This window comes from Meleagris gallopavo, chromosome 34 (assembly GCF_905368555.1).
Source record: "Meleagris gallopavo chromosome 34, MGAL_WU_HG_1.1, whole genome shotgun sequence".
Lineage (NCBI taxonomy): Eukaryota > Metazoa > Chordata > Aves > Galliformes > Phasianidae > Meleagris > Meleagris gallopavo.
This window is the reverse complement of record NC_139438.1, coordinates 167,421-185,333: the sequence shown is the minus strand read 5'-3', so window position 1 is coordinate 185,333 and position 17,913 is coordinate 167,421. Positions and strand designations below refer to the sequence as shown.

The 17,913-nt window shown below is 57.8% G+C and overlaps 2 protein-coding genes across 4 annotated transcripts; both read left to right on the top strand.

Moving 5' to 3' along the window:
• The first annotated feature begins 695 nt into the window (after positions 1–695).
• Positions 696–9,081, top strand: CYP4F22 (cytochrome P450 family 4 subfamily F member 22). 2 transcript variants are annotated; one of them, XM_010728317.4, is made up of 12 exons: positions 696–912; positions 1,961–2,105; positions 2,365–2,418; positions 2,492–2,619; positions 3,574–3,701; positions 4,276–4,615; positions 6,285–6,351; positions 6,424–6,553; positions 6,628–6,761; positions 6,848–6,912; positions 7,003–7,085; positions 8,847–9,081. In XM_010728317.4, the coding sequence occupies exons 1-12, from the start codon at positions 751–753 to the stop codon at positions 9,022–9,024; spliced, it is 1,614 nt and encodes a 537-aa protein (XP_010726619.2). In that variant the 5' UTR covers positions 696–750; the 3' UTR covers positions 9,025–9,081. The 2 variants fall into 2 exon arrangements, with proteins under 2 accessions (XP_010726619.2, XP_010726620.2); XM_010728318.4 differs by having other exon boundaries at positions 701–912; positions 4,348–4,615.
• Positions 9,082–9,705: 624 nt separating this feature from the next.
• On the top strand, positions 9,706–17,064 carry MCOLN1 (mucolipin TRP cation channel 1). 2 transcript variants are annotated; one of them, XM_085214813.1, is made up of 14 exons: positions 9,706–9,856; positions 9,941–10,140; positions 12,238–12,405; positions 12,490–12,649; positions 12,848–12,935; positions 13,589–13,685; positions 13,790–13,889; positions 14,000–14,106; positions 14,478–14,627; positions 14,843–14,944; positions 15,234–15,356; positions 15,604–15,810; positions 15,935–16,065; positions 16,389–17,064. In XM_085214813.1, exons 1-14 carry the CDS (start codon positions 9,841–9,843, stop codon positions 16,423–16,425), a joined length of 1,686 nt encoding a protein of 561 aa, XP_085070939.1. In that variant the 5' UTR covers positions 9,706–9,840; the 3' UTR covers positions 16,426–17,064. The 2 variants fall into 2 exon arrangements, with proteins under 2 accessions (XP_085070939.1, XP_085070938.1); XM_085214812.1 differs by having other exon boundaries at positions 16,386–17,064.
• Positions 17,065–17,913: the final 849 nt, after the last annotated feature.

The window sequence follows — 17,913 nt, the reverse complement described above, 5'->3', positions numbered from 1 at the left end:
GTGTGCACGCGCGTGCAATGCATGCGTGTGCACACGCATGCGCAGTGCGTGGGCAACGTGTGTACACATATGTGTGCAATGGGTGTCCCCATACACGTGCATCGTGCGTGCACAGGTATGTGCAGTGCACGTATGTGTGCAACGTATGCGCATTGTGTGCCTGCACGTGGGTGCCTATGCACATACGTGTGCGTATGTCTGTGTAAATGCATGGTCTGTGTTCACAGGAGCGTGTGTCTGCATGCACAGGGCTGCATGTGTGTTTGCACGCGTACTTGTGTGCACACATGTCCATGGGTGCGTGGGTACGCGTGTGTACCCACGTGCATCTTCACTGCATGCATGTGCAAGGGGGGGGTTGTGAGCTTGTGTGAATGCATTGGGTGTGTGTTTGCACACATGCATACATGCAGGTGCCTATATGCATGCGTGTGCACGTGTGTTCCTGCTGCATTTGTGCACACACCGCTGTCACACCCAGCTCCTGCACAACTGGTCGAACTGGATCCCAGTGTGGGGGTGGGGTTGATGCAGAAGGCACAGGGATGCAGTGGGGGGGGGAGGGACAGAGCCTCCAGGACACGAATGTGGGTGACGATGGCACCAGGACACGGGTGGAAGGGACAATGCCACCGGGACACACATGGTGGCACAATGGCACCAGGACACACGTGGTGACACCACATGACAACACGTCATGCCCTCACCCCGACCTTCGCCCCTGTTTGGTGTCACCCACCAGCAGTGACGATGGTGCCGTCCTGGCTGCTGGTGGCCCTGCTGGTGGCCCTGCTGGTGGTCTGGCTGAGGGATGCAGTGGCTGCTGTCACCCGTTTCCGGGCCACCTGCCTGCAGCTGCGTCACTTCCCTCTGCCACCATGGCGAAACTGGCTGCTGGGACACACCGGGATGGTGAGGGGGCACGGGCAGGGGGTGGCATGGGGATGACAGCAGGGACGGGATGGTGGCACTTATGGGGTGACAGAGGGGACCAAGTTGTGGCACTTGGCGTGATGGTAGGGAGAATGGTGGCTCTTTTGGGGGGCAGAGGGACAGAGTGGTGGCACTTGGGGTGACAGCAGGGACAGGGTGGTGGCACTAACGGGGACAGAGGGACAAGGTGGTGGCATTTGAGGTGACAGCAGGAGCAGGGTAGCACTAAGGGGGACAGAGGGACAAGGTTGTGGCACTTGAGGTGACAGCAGGGACAGGACAGTGACACCTATGGGGTGACAGAGAGGACAGAGTGGTGGCCCTCAAGGGGGGATTGCAGCAATAGGGTGGTGGCATGCAGAAGGGACAGAGGGGACAGGATGGTGGCACTTAGGGTGACAACAGGGACAGAGCAGAGGCACTTATGGGGTGATAAAGAGGACAGAGAGGCGACACTTGGGGTGATCACAGCAGGGACAAGGTGGTGACACTTAAAGGGAGACAGCAGCAGTAGGGTGGTGGCACTTAGCAGGGTTGGGGGGACAGGACGGTGGCACTTAGGGAGTGACAGCAGGGACAGAGTGGTAGCATTTAAGGTGACAGCAGGGACAGAGTAGTGGCACTTAAGAGGGACAAAGTGCTGGCACTTGGGATGACAGCAGGAACAGGGTGGTGGCACTTGGGGTGGAGACAGGAACAGGGCAGTGACACTTGAGGGGAGACAGTGGTGACAGAGTGGTGGCACTTGAGATGATGGCAGGGACAGCAGAGTGGCACTTGGGCTGTTGTTACCTGGAGTGACAGTGGGGACAGGGCAGTGACACCCTGGGGGTGACAGCGGGGACATGAGGGTGGCCATATAGGTAAGTGACAGTGGCACATGGGTGGGTGACAGTGGGCACACAGTGCTGGCATGGAAACGTGACCCCGAGCCCATCCATCACCCTGGGGACAAACGTGTCCCCAAGGTTGGATGCAGCCCTGGGGACAGCCAGGCGTGTCCCCACGTGTGTCCCTAACGGTGCAGGCACGGAACACGGAGGAAGGACTGCAGGACGTGGATAAGGTGGTGGCACAGTACCGTCATGGCTGCCTCTGGTGGGTGTCCCCATGGCTGCCAGTCCTCCGCCTCTTCCACCCCGACACCCTCCGCCCTGTGCTGATGGCCTCAGGTAACCCAAGATGGGGGGACATGGGGGACACCGACCTATGGATCCCCAGGGCCACCCCTGAGTGTCACCTTTGGGTGATGTGGTGACCTGGTGGTACCTGTGCTATAGTGGCCACCAACTCAACCCCCAGCATCTCCAGGGCCACCACCTGGAGGTGCCACCTGTGCCCAAACACGCGTCCTGTGGTGGCCACCAAGCTGTCCCCAAGGGTCCCCAGGTCCCAAAATATAACCGTGTCCCACGGTGCTCTCTCTTGCAGCTTTCATTGCCCCCAAGGACAAACTCTTCTACGGGTTCCTCAAGCCCTGGCTGGGTGAGTGGGTGCCTGGGGATGGGGAGGCAGCACCCATGGGTGCCCCATGAATGGAGCTGAGTGTCCCACACAGGGGATGGGCTGCTGCTGAGTCGTGGGGACAAGTGGGCCCGGCACCGGCGCCTGCTGACACCCGCCTTCCACTTTGACATCCTCAAGTCCTACATCAGCATCTTCAACAGCAGCACCGACATCATGCACGTGAGCCAGACCCTGATTCCTGATCGCATCCTGCACACAGATCCTGGTTCCTCACCCAGATCCTCGCCCAGATCCCAGTTCCTGACCCCATCCTGCACCCACACCCCAGTTCCTCACCCACATTCTGGTCCCTGACCCAGATCCTCACCCAGTTATTGGTTCCTGACCCCATCCCACACCCAGATCCCACTTCCTCACCTGGATCTTCACCCAGATCCCGGTTCCTGACCCCATCCTGCACTCAGATCCTGATTCCTCACCCAGATTCTGGTTCTTCACCCAGGTCTTCAACCAGATGTTGGTTCCTGACCCAAATCCCCACACAGATCCTTGTTCTTCACCCAGATCCTGACCCAGATCCTGACTCCTGATCCCATCCTGCACCTAGACTCCCATCCCTGACACAGACCTGCACCCAGGCCCTGGTTCCTCACCCAAATCCTGACCCAGAACCTGAAACCAACCCAGCCCTTGCTCATGATCCTATCCTGCATCCAGATCCAGGTTCCTGCCCCCAAATCCCCATCCAGACCCTGGTTCTTCACCCAAATTCCTGACCCAGGCCCTGCTTCCTGACCTAGACCTCCCATACAGACCCCAGTTCTTCACCCAGACCCTCATTCCTGACTCCATCCTGCATCCAGATCATAGAATCATAGAATGACCTGGGATGAAAAGGACCACAGTGATCATCTAGTTTTGAGATGTTTCTAGTTTTTTCTAGTTTCAGATCCTCATTCCTCACCTGGATTCTGGTTCCTCACTCAGACCTTCACCCATATCCCAGTTCCTCACCTGGATCCTCACCCAGACCTTGGTTCCTCCCCCACATCCATGCCTAGACCCTCACCAAGATCTTGGTTCCTCACTCAGACCACGATTCCCCACCTGACCCCAATCCCCGTCCCCCACCTTACCCTTACACCCCACCCCCTGACATCCCCTGCCCTACAGACCAAGTGGAGGGCTGCAGTGAAGGCAGCGGGGGGACCGGTGGGACGGAACATGCTGGAGGACCTCAGCCTCCTCACCCTCGACACCCTCCAGAAGTGCATTTTCAGCCATGACAGCCACTGCCAGGAGTGAGTGTGGCCCTGTCCCCATCCTAGGGTCCCCCTGGTCCTCATCAAGTCCCCCCAGCTCAGGCTTGGCATCCATCAGGGACCAGGCGTTGTCCCCAGATAGGTGCCACCACCACTGAATGCCAGCGTTACACTGCACTGGGGATAGGGTCAGAGTTTGGGTTATTAGGGTTAGGGTGATTGCATTGCATTGTGTTATGTTCCATTGTCTTGCAATTGGGGTAGGGTTAGGATCACATGGCATGGGATTCCCTTCCCTTCCCTTCCCTTCCCTTCCCTTCCCTTCCCTTCCCTTCCCTTCCCTTCCCTTCCCTTCCCTGCCCTGCCCTGCCCTGCCCTGCCCTGCCCTGCCCTGCCCCGCCCTGCCCTGCCCTGCCCTTCCCTTCCCTTTTGGGATAAAGTTAGGCTTAGGGTTAAGATTAGGGTTAGTCTAGGATTAAGGATAAGGCTAGGATAGTGGTTTGAGTTAGGGTTATCCCAAAACACGATCCCCTATTTCCCCACCTCCATCCCAATCCCCCACTGGGGTCCCCTCTGTGCTCTGCCCCCCTCACCTCACCACTGTCCCCTCAAGCATCACCCCAGCTTGGCCCCATTGTCACCCCACGTCCCCACCACACACGATGTCCCACGGGGATCCACGCAGGCAGCGCAGTGAGTACATCGCAGCCATCCTGGAGCTCAGCACCCTGGTGGTACAGAGGCAGCAGCGCTTGCTCCATTACACCTCGTGGCTCTACCGACTCTCAGCCGATGGGCGACGCTTCGCCCGCGCCTGTGCCACGGTGCACAGCTTCACTGCCAACGTGGTGCAGCGCCGACGCCAGGAACTCAACAGCCTTGGCCATCAGGCATGGCTGAAAGGCAACCAGGGACGGAGCATGGACTTCATTGACCTCCTGCTGCTCACCAAGGTGGGGGAAGGGGATGAGGTTGGGGATGGTGGGGTTGTGGGGGTGATTGGTTGTAGGGTTGTGGCCGTAGGGAGATGATGGGAAGCAAGAGGAGGGTTGGGACTATGAAGATGATTGGCCATAGGGTTGGGGGTATGGAGAATATTGGCCATGGGGAGGTCATAGTGGCCATGGAGAGGGTGGCCATAAGGGAATGGATGTTGCCAAGGAAGTGGTGATGGCCAAGAGAATAGTGGTGGTCGTGGAGAGGGCTGGCTGTAAGGTGGTGGCCACTGGAAGGTCGTAGTGGCCATAGGGAGACTGGTAGGGTTGTTTGTAGGATGGTGGCCATAGGGAGGTCATGGTGGTCATCAAGAGATCATGGTGTGCAAGAGAAGGGTTGGGATTATGGAGGTGATTGGCCATAGGGTTGGGGCTATGGAGAATATTGGCCATGGGGAGGTCATAGTGGCCATAAGGAGATTGTGGTTGTGGTGGCTGTGGAGAGGGTATGGGATTGTGGCCATAAGGGAATGGATGTTGCCAAGGAAGTGATGATGGCCAAGAGAATAGTGGTGGTCGTAGGGAGGGCTGGCTGTAAGGTGGTGGCCACTGGAAGGTCGTAGTGGCCATGGGGAGGGTTGTTTGTAGGATGGTGGCCATAGGGAGGTCATGGTGGTCATCAAGAGGTCATGGTGTGCAAGAGAAGGGTTGGGATTATGGAGGTGATTGGCCATAGGGTTGGGGCTATGGAGAATATTGGCCATGGGGAGGTCATAGTGGCCATAAGGAGATTGTGGTTGTGGTGGCTGTGGAGAGGGTATGGGATTGTGGCCATAAGGGAATGGATGTTGCCAAGGAAGTGATGATGGCCAAGAGAATAGTGGTGGTCGTAGGGAGGGCTGGCTGTAAGGTGGTGGCCACTGGAAGGTCGTAGTGGCCATGGGGAGGGTTGTTTGTAGGATGGTGGCCATAGGGAGGTCATGGTGGTCATCAAGAGGTCATGGTGTGCAAGAGAAGGGTTGGGATTATGGAGGTGATTGGCCATAGGGTTGGGGCTATGGAGAATATTGGCCATGGGGAGGTCATAGTGGCCATGGAGAAGGTATGGGATTGTGGCCATAAGGGAATGGATGTTGCCAAGGAAGTGGTGATGGCAAGAAAATAGTGGTTGTGGGGAGAGCTGGTTGGAAGGTGGTGGCCACTGGAAGGTCGTAGTGGCCATAGGGAGACTGGTAGGGTGGTTTGTGGTGAGCAAAAGAAAGGTTGGGACAGTGGAGGAGACTGACTGTAGTCCAGTGGCCGTATGGAAGATTGACTGTAAGATGAGATGGTCAAGAGGAGATGGTGTGCACCAAGAGACTGGTGATGGCCATGGGATATTTTGGCCATATGGTGGTGGTCACAGCAGGACATTGGTGGTCTTTGGAAGGGTTGGCAGCTACAGGGTGGTGGCCATGGCAAAAACTGGCCATAATGTGGTGGTAGTGACCAATGGGACGTTAACGAGGACAGCGATGGCTGTAGACTGCTGGCATGAGAATCATGGTGAACATGGGGATAGCAATGGCCATATTAAGGACTGGCCCTATTCTGGTTGCCGTGGGATGACCGTTAGTGGCCATGAGGGCACTGGAGAGGATTGAGTGTCGCATGGAGACCATTTGGTTGTCACTTGTCACCCTTGCAGGATGAGGACGGCAATACTCTGTCCGATGAGGACATCTCAGCCGAAGCTGACACCTTCATGTTTGAGGGTGAGGGAAGGCCACTTGCTGCCACTGGGGAGCCCCAGTGATGTCCCCCCCACTCACCCCATGCCCCCACAGGGCACGACACGACGGCCAGCGGGTTGGCGTGGCTGCTCTACAACCTGGCCCACCACCCACACTACCAGGAGCAATGCCGTCAGGAGGTCCACGAGCTCCTCAAGGGCAGGGACGTGGAGGAGATCGAATGGTGAGAGATCCCCCCCGGCGTCCCTCCCTACTGCACAGCTTGGGGAATGCGGTGCTACCATCCTTTGCCCCCAGGGAGGATCTGTCCCTCCTGCCCTTCACCACCATGTGCATCAAGGAGAGCCTTCGCCTGCATCCACCCGTCACCGCCGTGTCCCGACGCTGCACTGAGGACATTGCCATGCGTGATGGACGCGTCATCCCCAAGGGTACGGCTCATCGGGGGCACGATGTCCCCATTGTCCCCATACCTCCTTGTCTCTCGTCCATAACGCAGACGTTTCTGTCCCACCAGGGGTCATCTGCATGATGAGCATCTATGGGACCCACCACAATCCAGATATCTGGCCTGAGCCTCAGGTAGAGCCATGATGTGGCCATGGGATGGCAGGATGTCCCTGTCACCATGTCCATGTCACCCACCATCCGCTGGTGTCCTTGTCATCCCAGGTCTACAACCCAATGAGATTTAGCCCAGAGAACAGCCAGGGACGGTCCCCATTGGCCTTCATTCCTTTCTCTGCTGGGCCCAGGTAAGCTATGGTAGGGACACAGTGTCCCCATGTGCCACCCCCAGCACCCCGGGAAGTGGTTGTCACCTTGATGCCATCACGGGGACCACACATTTTGGCATGGGGGGACGCAGTTTGGTGGTGCAGCCAACGGAATGGTGGTGGCCATGGGGACAGTCATGCCAAGAAGAGGTGGTTGTCACCCCGACCCTGTGGTCATCATGGGAAACCACACATTTTGATGTGGCCATGGGAAAGGTGGTGTAGTCAAGGGGTGGTGGTGGCCAGGGGAGCATGCTGGGCCCAAGTAAGCCATGGAGGGGACACAAGTGTTCCCATGTGCCACCCCCAGCACCCCAGGAAGTAGATGTTACCTTGATGCCATCATGAGCACCACACATTTTTTTGTGTTCGTGTTAAAAGTTGGCCGAAGTGTGGTGCCCATGGAGACTGTGATGCCAAGAAGGGGTGGTTGTCACCCTGGCTCTGTGGTCACCATGGGAACCACATATTTTGGTGTGGCCATGGGAACATTTAGCCATATAGTGGTGGAATGGCCAGTGCAATGACGGTGGCCATTGGACCAGTTGGTGGGTGGTGGCAGTGGCCAACGGAATGGTGTTGGTCATCAGGACAGTGATGTCATGACAGGTGATTGTCACCCTTACTCTGTGGTTGTCACGGTGACCGCACAGTTTGGCATGGCCATGGGGAATGTTGGCTATAAGTTGGTGGTGTGGCCAATGGAATGATGGTGGCCATGGGGAATGTTGGCCGTGGGGTTGTGGTAATGGCCAATAGAATGATGGTGGCCATGGGAATGTTGGTCGTGGGGTTGTGGTAATGGCCAATAGAATGATGGTGGCCATGGGAATGTTGGGCACAGGTTGGTGGTAATGGCCAATGAAATGATGGCGGCCATGGGGAATGTTGGTCGTGGGGTTGTGGTAATGGCCAATGGGATGGTGGAGGCAATGGGATATGCAGACCATAGGGTGGTGTTGTAGCCAGTGGAATGATGGTGGCCGTGGAGAATGTTGTCCATGGGGTGGTGGTGTGGATAATGGGATGGTGGCCATGAGAATGTTGGACACAGGTTGATGACCATAAGGTGGTGTTAATGGCCAATGGAATGATGGTGGCCATGGGGAATGTTGGCCATGGGGTGGTGGGAATGGCCAATGGGATGGTGGCCATGGGAATGCTGGGCACAGGTTGGTGACCATAAGGTGGTGTTAGTGGCCCATGGAATGATGGTGGCCATGGGGAATGTTGGCTATAAGTTGGTGGTGTGGCCAATGGGATGGTGGCCATGGGGAATGTTGGCCATAAAGTGGTGGTAACAGCCAATGGAATGATGGTGGCCATGGGGAATGTTGACCGTGGGGTGGTGGTAACGGCCAATGGGGTGGTGGCCATGGAGAATGTTGGCCATAAAGTGGTGGTAACAGCCAATGGAATGATGGTGGCCATGGGATATGTTGGACACAGGTTGGTGGTAATGGCCAATAGAATGATGTTGGCCATGGGGAATGTTGACAGTGGGGTGGTGGTGTGAGAGTGGGATGGTGGTGTGACAATGGGGTGGTGGCCATGGGGAATGTTGGCCATAGGGTGGTGGTAATGGCCAATGGAATGATGGTGGCCATGGGGAATGTTGGCCGTGGGGTTGTGGTGTGGCAAAGGGGATGGTGATGGCCATCGGGACAGTTGGCCATGGGGTGGTGGTGGCCAGAGATGGTCATGGGGAAAGCAACGGTGACGTGGGGATGTCGGTGGCAGGAACTGCATCGGGCAGAGCTTCGCCATGGCCGAGCTGAAGGTGGTGGCCGCGCTGACCCTCGCACGCTTCGCCATCAGGCCAGACCCGGCGAGGCCGGTGCGCCGCAGGACTGAGCTGATCCTTCGAGCCGAGGACGGGCTCTGGCTGCAGCTGGAGCCGCTGTCGGCGATGTCCTGAGGAGGGGGGATGTGGGGACAGTCCTGTCCAATGAGGAATAAATGGGGGCAAAGCTGAGACGGCGTGGTGGTGGTGATGTGGGGCGGAGGGGAGGTGTGCCCTGGGTGGTAGGGACGTATGTGGGGCACAGGGCACACGTGGGACAGGACAGGACGGGACGTGGTGAGGGGTCAGAGGTCAGGGGGTGGAGCATGAGGGCAGCCCTCCTGTCCTACAGCATCACTGGAGTATATAGCAACGAGTGGGCCGGGCTACGGTACCATAGCAACGAGTGGGCGGAGCTACGGTATCATAGCAATGAGTGGGCGGGATTACAGTAGCATAGCAATGAGTGGGCGGGGCCACGATATCACAGCAACGAGAGGGCGGGATTACAGTAGCATAGCAACGAGAGGATGGGGCTACAGAACCATAGCAACGAATGGGCGGGGCCACAGTATCATAGCAACCAGTGGGCGGGGCTATGGTACCATAGCAACCAGTATGTGGAGTCATTGCATCATAGCAAACAGTGGGCGGGGCTACAGTACCATTAGAACGAGTGGGCGGGGTCACTGTATCGTAGCAACGAGTGGGCAGGGTTACAGTAGCATAGCAACCACTGGGCGGGGCTAATGTACCATAGCAACGAGTGGGCGGAACCACGATATCATAGCAACGAATGGGCGGGGCTACTGTACCATAGCAACGAATGGGCGGGGCTACGGCATACTTAGCGATTAGGCGAGGTTAAGGCTGAATGGGCGTGGCCAAAGGGCGGGGCGTTGTCTTCCGGTCACATGAGGGGGGCGGCTGAAGCCGCGCTGTGGCGGCGCCATGGCGGCCCCATCCGGTGAGTGGAGGCCGCGGGCGGCGGCGGGGGGAGCGGGGCGGCGGGATCCCGCGGTGCCGGCCCTCACCGACCCGATCCCCTCAGAGACGGAGCGGCTGCTGAGCCGAGCGCCCGGGTATGGAGCGACGGAGGCTCCGGGGGTGCTGGAGGAAGAGGAGGAGGAGGAGCTGCGGCGCCGCCTGAAGTATTTCTTCATGAGCCCCTGCGATAAATACCGCGCGCGGGGACGGCGGCCCGTGAAGCTCGGGCTGCAGCTGGCCAAGATCCTGCTGGTCACCGTGCAGGTGGGGCCGGGGAGCGTTTGGGGGCGGTCTGGGGCTTGGGAGGGAGGAGGTGAGGTGGGAATGGGGGATGGGGCTGAGGGGGGGGGTGAGAGGAAGGGGAGGGGGCAGCGGTCGAAGGAATCCTGGAGAGAGGGAGCTGTGGGGTTTGGGGGTACTGTGGAGGGGGGTTGGGTATGGGGGCAGTGGGGGAGAGTGGGTATGGGGTGTCACGGCTGTGGAGAGGGGACAGTGAGGGGGCAATGGGCATTGGGATAGCTTTGGGGATTGGGGACAGCAGGCACTGGGACTCTGGGGAGTCCTGGGGGCTTTGGGACACTAAGGGGATGATGGGCATTGGGACGTGGGGAGGGATAGCTCTGGGGGTTGGGGGTAGCAGGCATTGGGATTCTGAGGAGTCCTGGGGGCTTGGGGATGCCAAGAAGGGGACAGAAGGCATTGGGACATGGGTAGAGAGAGCTCTGGGAGTTGGGGATAGGAAGGAAGGGACAGAAGGCATTGGGACATGGGGAGGGATAGCTCTGGGGGTTGAGGATAGCAGGCATTGGGACTCTGAGAAGTCGTGGGGGCATAGGGACACCAAGAAGGGGACACTGAGGGGACAGTGGGCACTGGGACATAGGGAGGAATGCTGTGGAGACTGGGGACAACAAGGAAGGGACAGCAGGCATTGGGACTCTGAGGAGTCCTGGGGGTGTGGGGGCGCTAAGAATGGGACACTGGAGGGTCAGAAGGCATTGGGACATGGGGAGAGATACTGTGGGGATTGGGGACAGCAGGAATTGGGATTCTGAGGAGTTTGGGGGGCTTGGGGACACTGAGGGGACAGTGGGCATTGGGACATGTGGAGGGATAGCTCTGGGGATTGGGGACAGCAGGGAAAGGACAGCAGCCATTGGGATTCTGAGGAGTCCCGGTGGCTTGGGGACACCAAAAAAGGGATATTGAAGGGACAGAAGGCATTGGGATACTGGAGTGAGGTGGCCCTGAGACTTGGGAACACCACTGGATGGATACTGGGAGTCCTGGGGACAGTGATGGGGAGGGGGAAGGGGGGGGGGGGTTAGACCCTGGGGCTTGGGGATGCCATGGAGGGGGCAATGAATGTTGGGAGACTGAAGACGAGGAGGCTTGGGGACACTGAGGAAGGGACAGTGAAGGACAGTGGGCATGGAGACACGGGGGAGGTTTAGGAATGTTTTGGGGCATGGGGACACCATAGAGGAGCCCTGGGAAAGGAGACACCAGGGGACTGTGAGTATGGGGACTGTGGGCACAAAGGGAAGGGAAGGGGTCACTTTAGTGATGCGTTGAGCCCTGAGCATGGTGTGAGGAGATGTGAGGGTGACGGGGCACAGGAGGGGACCTCTAAGGTGGGCATTGGGCACGGGGATGTAGAAGGGAACACCCAAGGAGATGTGGGGACACTGTGGGCTGTGCTGGGCCCTTTTTGGCAGTCTGAGCGTCCCTGGAGTGACTGGGATGTTGGAAAGGAGAGGGCTTGAGTGTCTGGGGACACTTGGGGTGCCCCAAGAAGGAAAGGTAGAAAGAAAACAGCCCCCCCCCTGTGGAGGTAGCAGAGAAAAACAGCTGGAGTCAGCGGGTTGTAGTCATGAGGAAGGAAAAAGCTGGCATTTGAGGGCTGCCTGTGTCACCCGGAGCAACACCGTCCTGTCCCCACTCCTCGTGCTAAGAGCAGCCTCTTGTGTTGATCAACAAAAGTGTAATCGTCTTCTGTTGATAAGCACAAGGTAATTAGCGGCGTGGGAAAAGGTTTAGAGTGTGTGGGCAGGGAAAATGCCGGTGGAGAGGTGGGAAATCGGTGCTCCCTCTGCTGTTGTGTGCCTGGGATGGCACTGAGGGACACGTGTGGGTCCCCACGGGGATTGTTCTCCCCACTGTGCTCGACTGCAGCAAATCAGCGGTGTTAAGTGTTGGCTTAAGAGGTTTTGGGTGGAAAACGGGCAGGGAACTGGAGACGGAGAGCTGCTCCTTGTCTTCTCAGGACTCCCAAGCAGAGGGTGATGGCGTGTTCCTTCCTGGGACCCCTTTGGGGTGGCGTGGCTGCTGGGATTTAATCCTGGTCCCTTTATCTGTCAGCTCATCCTCTTTGGGCTCAGCAACCAGATGGTGGTGACCTTCAAGGAGGAGAACACCATCGCCTTCAAGCACCTCTTCCTGAAGGACTACGTGGACGGCGCCGATGACTCCTACGCTGTCTACACCCAACACGACCTCTATGACCGCGTGTTTTATGCCGTGGACAAGGTGAGGGCTGTGAGAAAACGGGGCTGTGGAGAAGCGAAGATGCTTGGGAACGCATCCAGCTCCTGAGAACATCTCCTTCCCCAGTACTTGGCCATTCCCAACGAGACCATCGGTCGCTACGCCTACGTGCGAGGGCAGAGTGGAGGCAACCAGTCGGCCCTCATGCTGTGCCAGCAGTACTATCGCAGAGGGCGCATTGATCCAGCCAATGACACCTTCAACATCGACCCCAAGATTGTCACAGGTTGGTTTTAGGGGTGGCGGGGCTGAGCTCATCCGTCCTACAGCCACCTCTGGGTCTTGGGAGGGATTTGTGGCCACCGTGGCGTTTTTTTTTGTTGTTTTTTTTTTTTTTTTTTGCTGCTCGCTATGGATTTGAGAAGGATTGAGGGGTCTCTTGGGGTCTTCGGGCTTCCCTGAAGGTGTTTCTCCCTCCCTGCAGACTGCCTGGGAGTGGACCCCGAGGACCCACATCCTCTGCCCCCAGAGCTGGACCGCAGCTACAAGAACTTCACCTTCAAGTTTCACAAGTAATGGCTGTTGCCTTCCCTGCAGCGTTCAGGAGCTGAGCACGTGCCTGACCTGTGGACTTCCTTGTGCTTTGAGCCTCAGGCTGGCTACCAGGATGAAAAACCACTTGTTAGTTTTAAAACCCTCATAGGAGAGAAACAAATCTACCCTTGGGCCGAGGGAGATGTGAAACCAGTGTGATTGCACAAGAAGCAGCTGCTTTCCGGCCCTGTCTCCGTTGGTGTTGGCAGCAGAGCTGGCCCTAAGGCTCTGTTTCTACCCTGCAATACTGATGTTGAGGGTTGTTTCCTTCCCTCAAAACTGCACTGGTTTTATCTGTGTTTTGATGGCCCGGGGGCAAGACTTCAGCACAATCAGGTTGTTGTTCCAGCTCCGTGTGCTGCTGTTGGTTCTGGACAGAGGGACACCAGCGCTGCTGGTGCTGAGAGATGCAGCGTAGCTCCCCCCCCCCCCGAAGCCCAATTCACTGATGCTGGGGCTGTGGTTTGGCCCTCCAATGCCTTTTCCTGTGGCCATGCCCAGTCCCAAAGCACATATTTCCCCACTGCTGCGGTTGTTTGACGCAATGCTGCGTTTTGGGGGTTGGTGCAGGGCCGTGTTGCACTCTGGACTTGCCCCAGGAGGGGTCTTAATGAACATCCCCCTCCCACAGGCTCATCAACGTCACCATCCAATTCAAGCTGAAAGCCATCAACATCCAGACCATCATCAACAACGAAATCCCAGACTGCTACACCTTCACCATCACCGTGAGTGCACGCCACGAGCAGGGGTGGCACGGGGTGGGGGTGTCCCTCGTGGTCGTGGCACGAGGAGCTGCCATCTGGTTTCACAAGCAACGCCCTCCTCCCAGATCACGTTTGACAACAAGGCACACAGCGGCCGGGTGAAAATCCACCTCAACAACCGGGCTGACATCAAGGAGTGCAAAGGCCACAGCGTCTTTGGCCGAGGTAGGAGCTGTGTTGGTGGTGACAGAGGTGGCATCTGTCCCCAGAGGGCACAGCATGCTGGGTGGGAGTGCTGCTGGTGCCACTCTTTAATGTCACCGTGCCTCCTGGAGGTGACAACTCCTTCCGGCTGTTCTTTGACGTCGTCGTGATCCTCGTCTGCTCGCTCTCCTTCATCCTCTGTGCCCGTTCCATCATCAGGGGGCTGATGCTGCAGCACGTGAGTGAGGGGGGAAGCAGCACTCATGCTAACTACTGTCCCTGTTAGAGCTCGTGGGGTTGAACTGCCACCAAGTTGGGGGTTTTTTTTCAGCATCCTGGCTGTGTTGCTGTGTCTCAGGGTGCCTTTTTAACATGGGGATGCTCAAAGCCACAGCTCCTGTCTGGATTTAGGAAAAATGTGTGTGTGGTCAGGGCTGCCCAGGGAGGTGGCACTGAGGAACATGGCTTAGTGGGCATAGCGGGGGTGGGTGAGGGTTGGACTTGATGACCTTGGAGGTCTTTTCCAGCCTTACTGATCCCGTGGATACCGAGGGATGGGCAGAACTCAGCCCCATGCATTCAGGACCCCGGTTTCTCCTCCCCACACAGGAATTCAGTCAGTTCTTCCAGCGCCGCTACAACCAGAGCGTGTGCCTGTCGGACAGGATGGAGTTCCTCAATGGTTGGTACATCCTGCTGGTCATCAGTGATGTCCTCACCGTGCTGGGAACCATCATGAAGATCGGCATTGAGTCCAAGGTAGGGGGGACACGCAGACCCTGAGTGTGTTTTGGCCATTGGTGTGGATGTGCCCCTGCTCTAGGGAAGCTCACAGCTGCTCTCACATCAGCTGTGCTCCTGATGTGAGCAGAGCTCTGATGGCGACTGCTCCTCTTGGGGGGTCCTGGCCCAGGTGGGACCCCCGAGTCCTCTTTTCCTTTTGGTTCAGGCCTGCATCACCTCTGTCCCCACAGAACTTTGCTGATTACGACGTCTGCAGCATCCTCCTGGGCACCTCCACGCTGCTGGTCTGGGTCGGGGTCATTCGCTACCTCACCTTCTTCCAAAAGTACAACGTGAGTGGCTTTGGGGAGGTGGCCTGTCACCTGAGGGGAACATTTCCAAGGCTGGCTGTGAGCACAGAGACAACTGGTGGACCTTGGGCCCATCCTATGGCTGCTGTGCATGTCCCCTGTGCTCTGCTGGGCACCGTGGGGTCACACAGGATGCTTAACCAGCTGTCCTTGCTGCCACCCTCTTCTGTGGGAGTTGTTCCCGTTCACTCAACTCATGGGTCCCCTTCCCCTCTCCTGTCTGATTGCCACGAAGGATGGAGGTTAACCCTGACAGCTTTTTGGCCACCAGATCCTCATCGTCACGCTGAGGGTGGCCCTCCCTAACGTCATCCGCTTCTGCTGCTGCGTGGCTGTCATCTACCTGGGCTACTGCTTCTGTGGATGGATCGTGCTGGGACCGTACCACGTCAAGGTGCTTCTCTGAGCTCCTCTGTGATAAGGTTGGGTGGGCTTCACCCACCTCTGGGCTCTCTTCCCACCTCGGGGCGATCCACTGCTCTGATTTAGGGGGAGGTGGGCCCTGCTTTAGGGGCTGGTGGGTTAGACAAGGCTCCCATTGGGGTGGTCTGCAGGGTATTGAGGAGCAGTGGCTTTTTGGGAGCCTTCAGCCTGGCAGTGGAGGGGACAGGAGGTGACACGGCTGTTTTGTCCCATCCCAGTTCCGGTCTCTTTCCATGGTGTCCGAATGCCTCTTCTCTCTCATCAACGGGGACGACATGTTCATCACCTTCGCCGAGATGCAGCAGAACAGTTACCTGGTGTGGCTCTTCAGCCAGATCTACCTGTACACCTTCATCAGCCTCTTCATCTACATGGTCCTCAGCCTCTTCATCGCCCTCATCACCGGCTCCTACGAGACCATCAAGGTGAGACCGCACCCCAGTGCTTGAGCCAAGATTCCCAGCTCTTTCTAAGGGGGCTGCAATGGGGCAGAGTCCCCCCCCCTTGGTGCAGCTGAAGTGCTCTCTTTTCCCCGTTGTGTCTCTGCAGCACCAATGTGAGGGTGAAACGCCCGTGTCCCAGCTCCACGCCTACATTGCAGAGTGCAAGGACAGCCCCAAGTCGGGCAAGTACCGTCGTGACAGCACCTCCACCTGCTCCGTATTCTGCTGCTGTGAACAGTGAGTGTGACCCTATTGCCCATCCCAATCCCCCCCGCGGGCTGGGAGAGGAGAATTTACAGCCATTCTCTGCTGCTGGCCGCTCTTGCGCACAGCCAGTGCCACGTGGATTGTGACTTGCAGCCTTGTTGGGCTGTGTCGTGGTGCCAACATCCATCTTGCAGTCCCCAAAATGTCTGTGGAGACCCCTGGCTGTGTTTGTGGCCATTGGTGCTGCTCTGTTGTCCGTTGTTCGCCTCGTGGCTCTCTGCCACCTTCAGCTGTCTCCCTTTGAGGTTTGCTTTCCAAATTCATCAGATTTCACCCCTGCTGTCTCCCAGCAGGGCTCCTCTGCAGGACAACACGTTGCTGGTGAACTGAGGGAGGATCCCAGCACTCGAGGTGCCCTACGTTCCTGCTGGCTGCACGCCCTCTAATTTATTTTATCGTCTGCTTTTAATGACTCGGGACTCAGCACCGGCCCCAAAGGAGCGAGAAGAGATGGACACCAGGCAATGGGGTGCACAGATGGATGCCTGTCCTGTTATTATTCTTTTTTTTTTCCCTTGATGGACGCTGTGCCTCTATGCTGAACTACAGCCTGGCAGTAACTCGGGAGCTGAGCTGCAGCCCCTCAGCTGTATTTTGGGGGCTTTGGGAGCTCAGCCCCGCTTCTATTGCATCGAGGACTTGGCTGATGCTTCATCCTGAAGCCCTGCAGCCCCTCAGCTGTGTCCTGGACTCAACCTTGCCCTCGCTCCCCATCCACTTGCCCTTGCTCCACATCCTAAACTTGCCTAGAGCCTCGCAGCGCCCTGGGGACACATCTTGGCCTTTGTCCTACAGCTCCACGGCCCCTTGGTTGCCCTGGAGACTTATCCTCACCCTTATCCTGCAGCCCAGCTTCCCCTTGGCTGAATCAGGGATGTGTCTGGAGCTTTACCCCAAGCCCTGCAGCCTCTCAGCCCCTTGCAGCCCCCTGGAGCCATCAGCACCTTAGAAATAAGTACAAGGACAACATCTGCTGCCATCAGGTTCCCATTTGGGCCCCAGAGCCCCTTCGGCTGCACTGGGGTGGTATCCCTCTCTCCATCCCACATCCCCACAACCATTTTAGGGGCTGTTGAGGCACAAAGGGCTGCAGCAATGTCTCTTATGCCTCTGTCCCATCCCAACCACAGCCCCAGAAGCCAGGCTGTGTCCTCCTGCCCTCCCTGGAGGTTGCTCTGTTGTGCTGTTGGCACAGGGCTGCGTGTTTACAGCCCAGGCTGAGGGAAGCTTTTTGTCCTTGGGGATGGGGGGGGGGGGAAGGGGGGCTGAAGGCAGCTGCTCTGTGCTGGAGTGCAGCCAACAGCTGCCTGTTCCAGGCACGGCTTTTGTGCTGAAAAAGGCTGAAATGGCTGCAGATGGAAGCTGGGCTGGCATGGGGAAGCCGTGTTCATTTGTGGAGCGAGTTGTGGCTGTTCTCAGCCTGCTGGGGGGGGGGGGGAATAAAGCAGCTGAGGGGAAACGGTGCTTCTGTGCTCTGTGGGGCTCAACCCCAGCACGTAGAGGAAGGGGGTCGTTGGACTGGGGGGGGGGTCCTGGTGGCTGTGCTGTCACCTGGGAGGGAAGGGACCCTGGGGGCAGGGGGCTCTTGGGGGGGTCTTATCACCTCGGGTGTCCTCAGCTCAAGGTGTCAGCCCCGTGGGTTCAGCTTGGAGTGCCCTCGGGTTCACTCCTTCCCCCCCATTATTTTTAAGCCCCCTCCTCATGGCTGTGGGCCACGCGCCGCCCTCCATTGCCACTCCCAAGATGGCGCCAGGGATGGTAACACTTGGGTGGGCGCGTCGTGATGACGTAGCAAAACAAACGCCACTCTCAAAATGG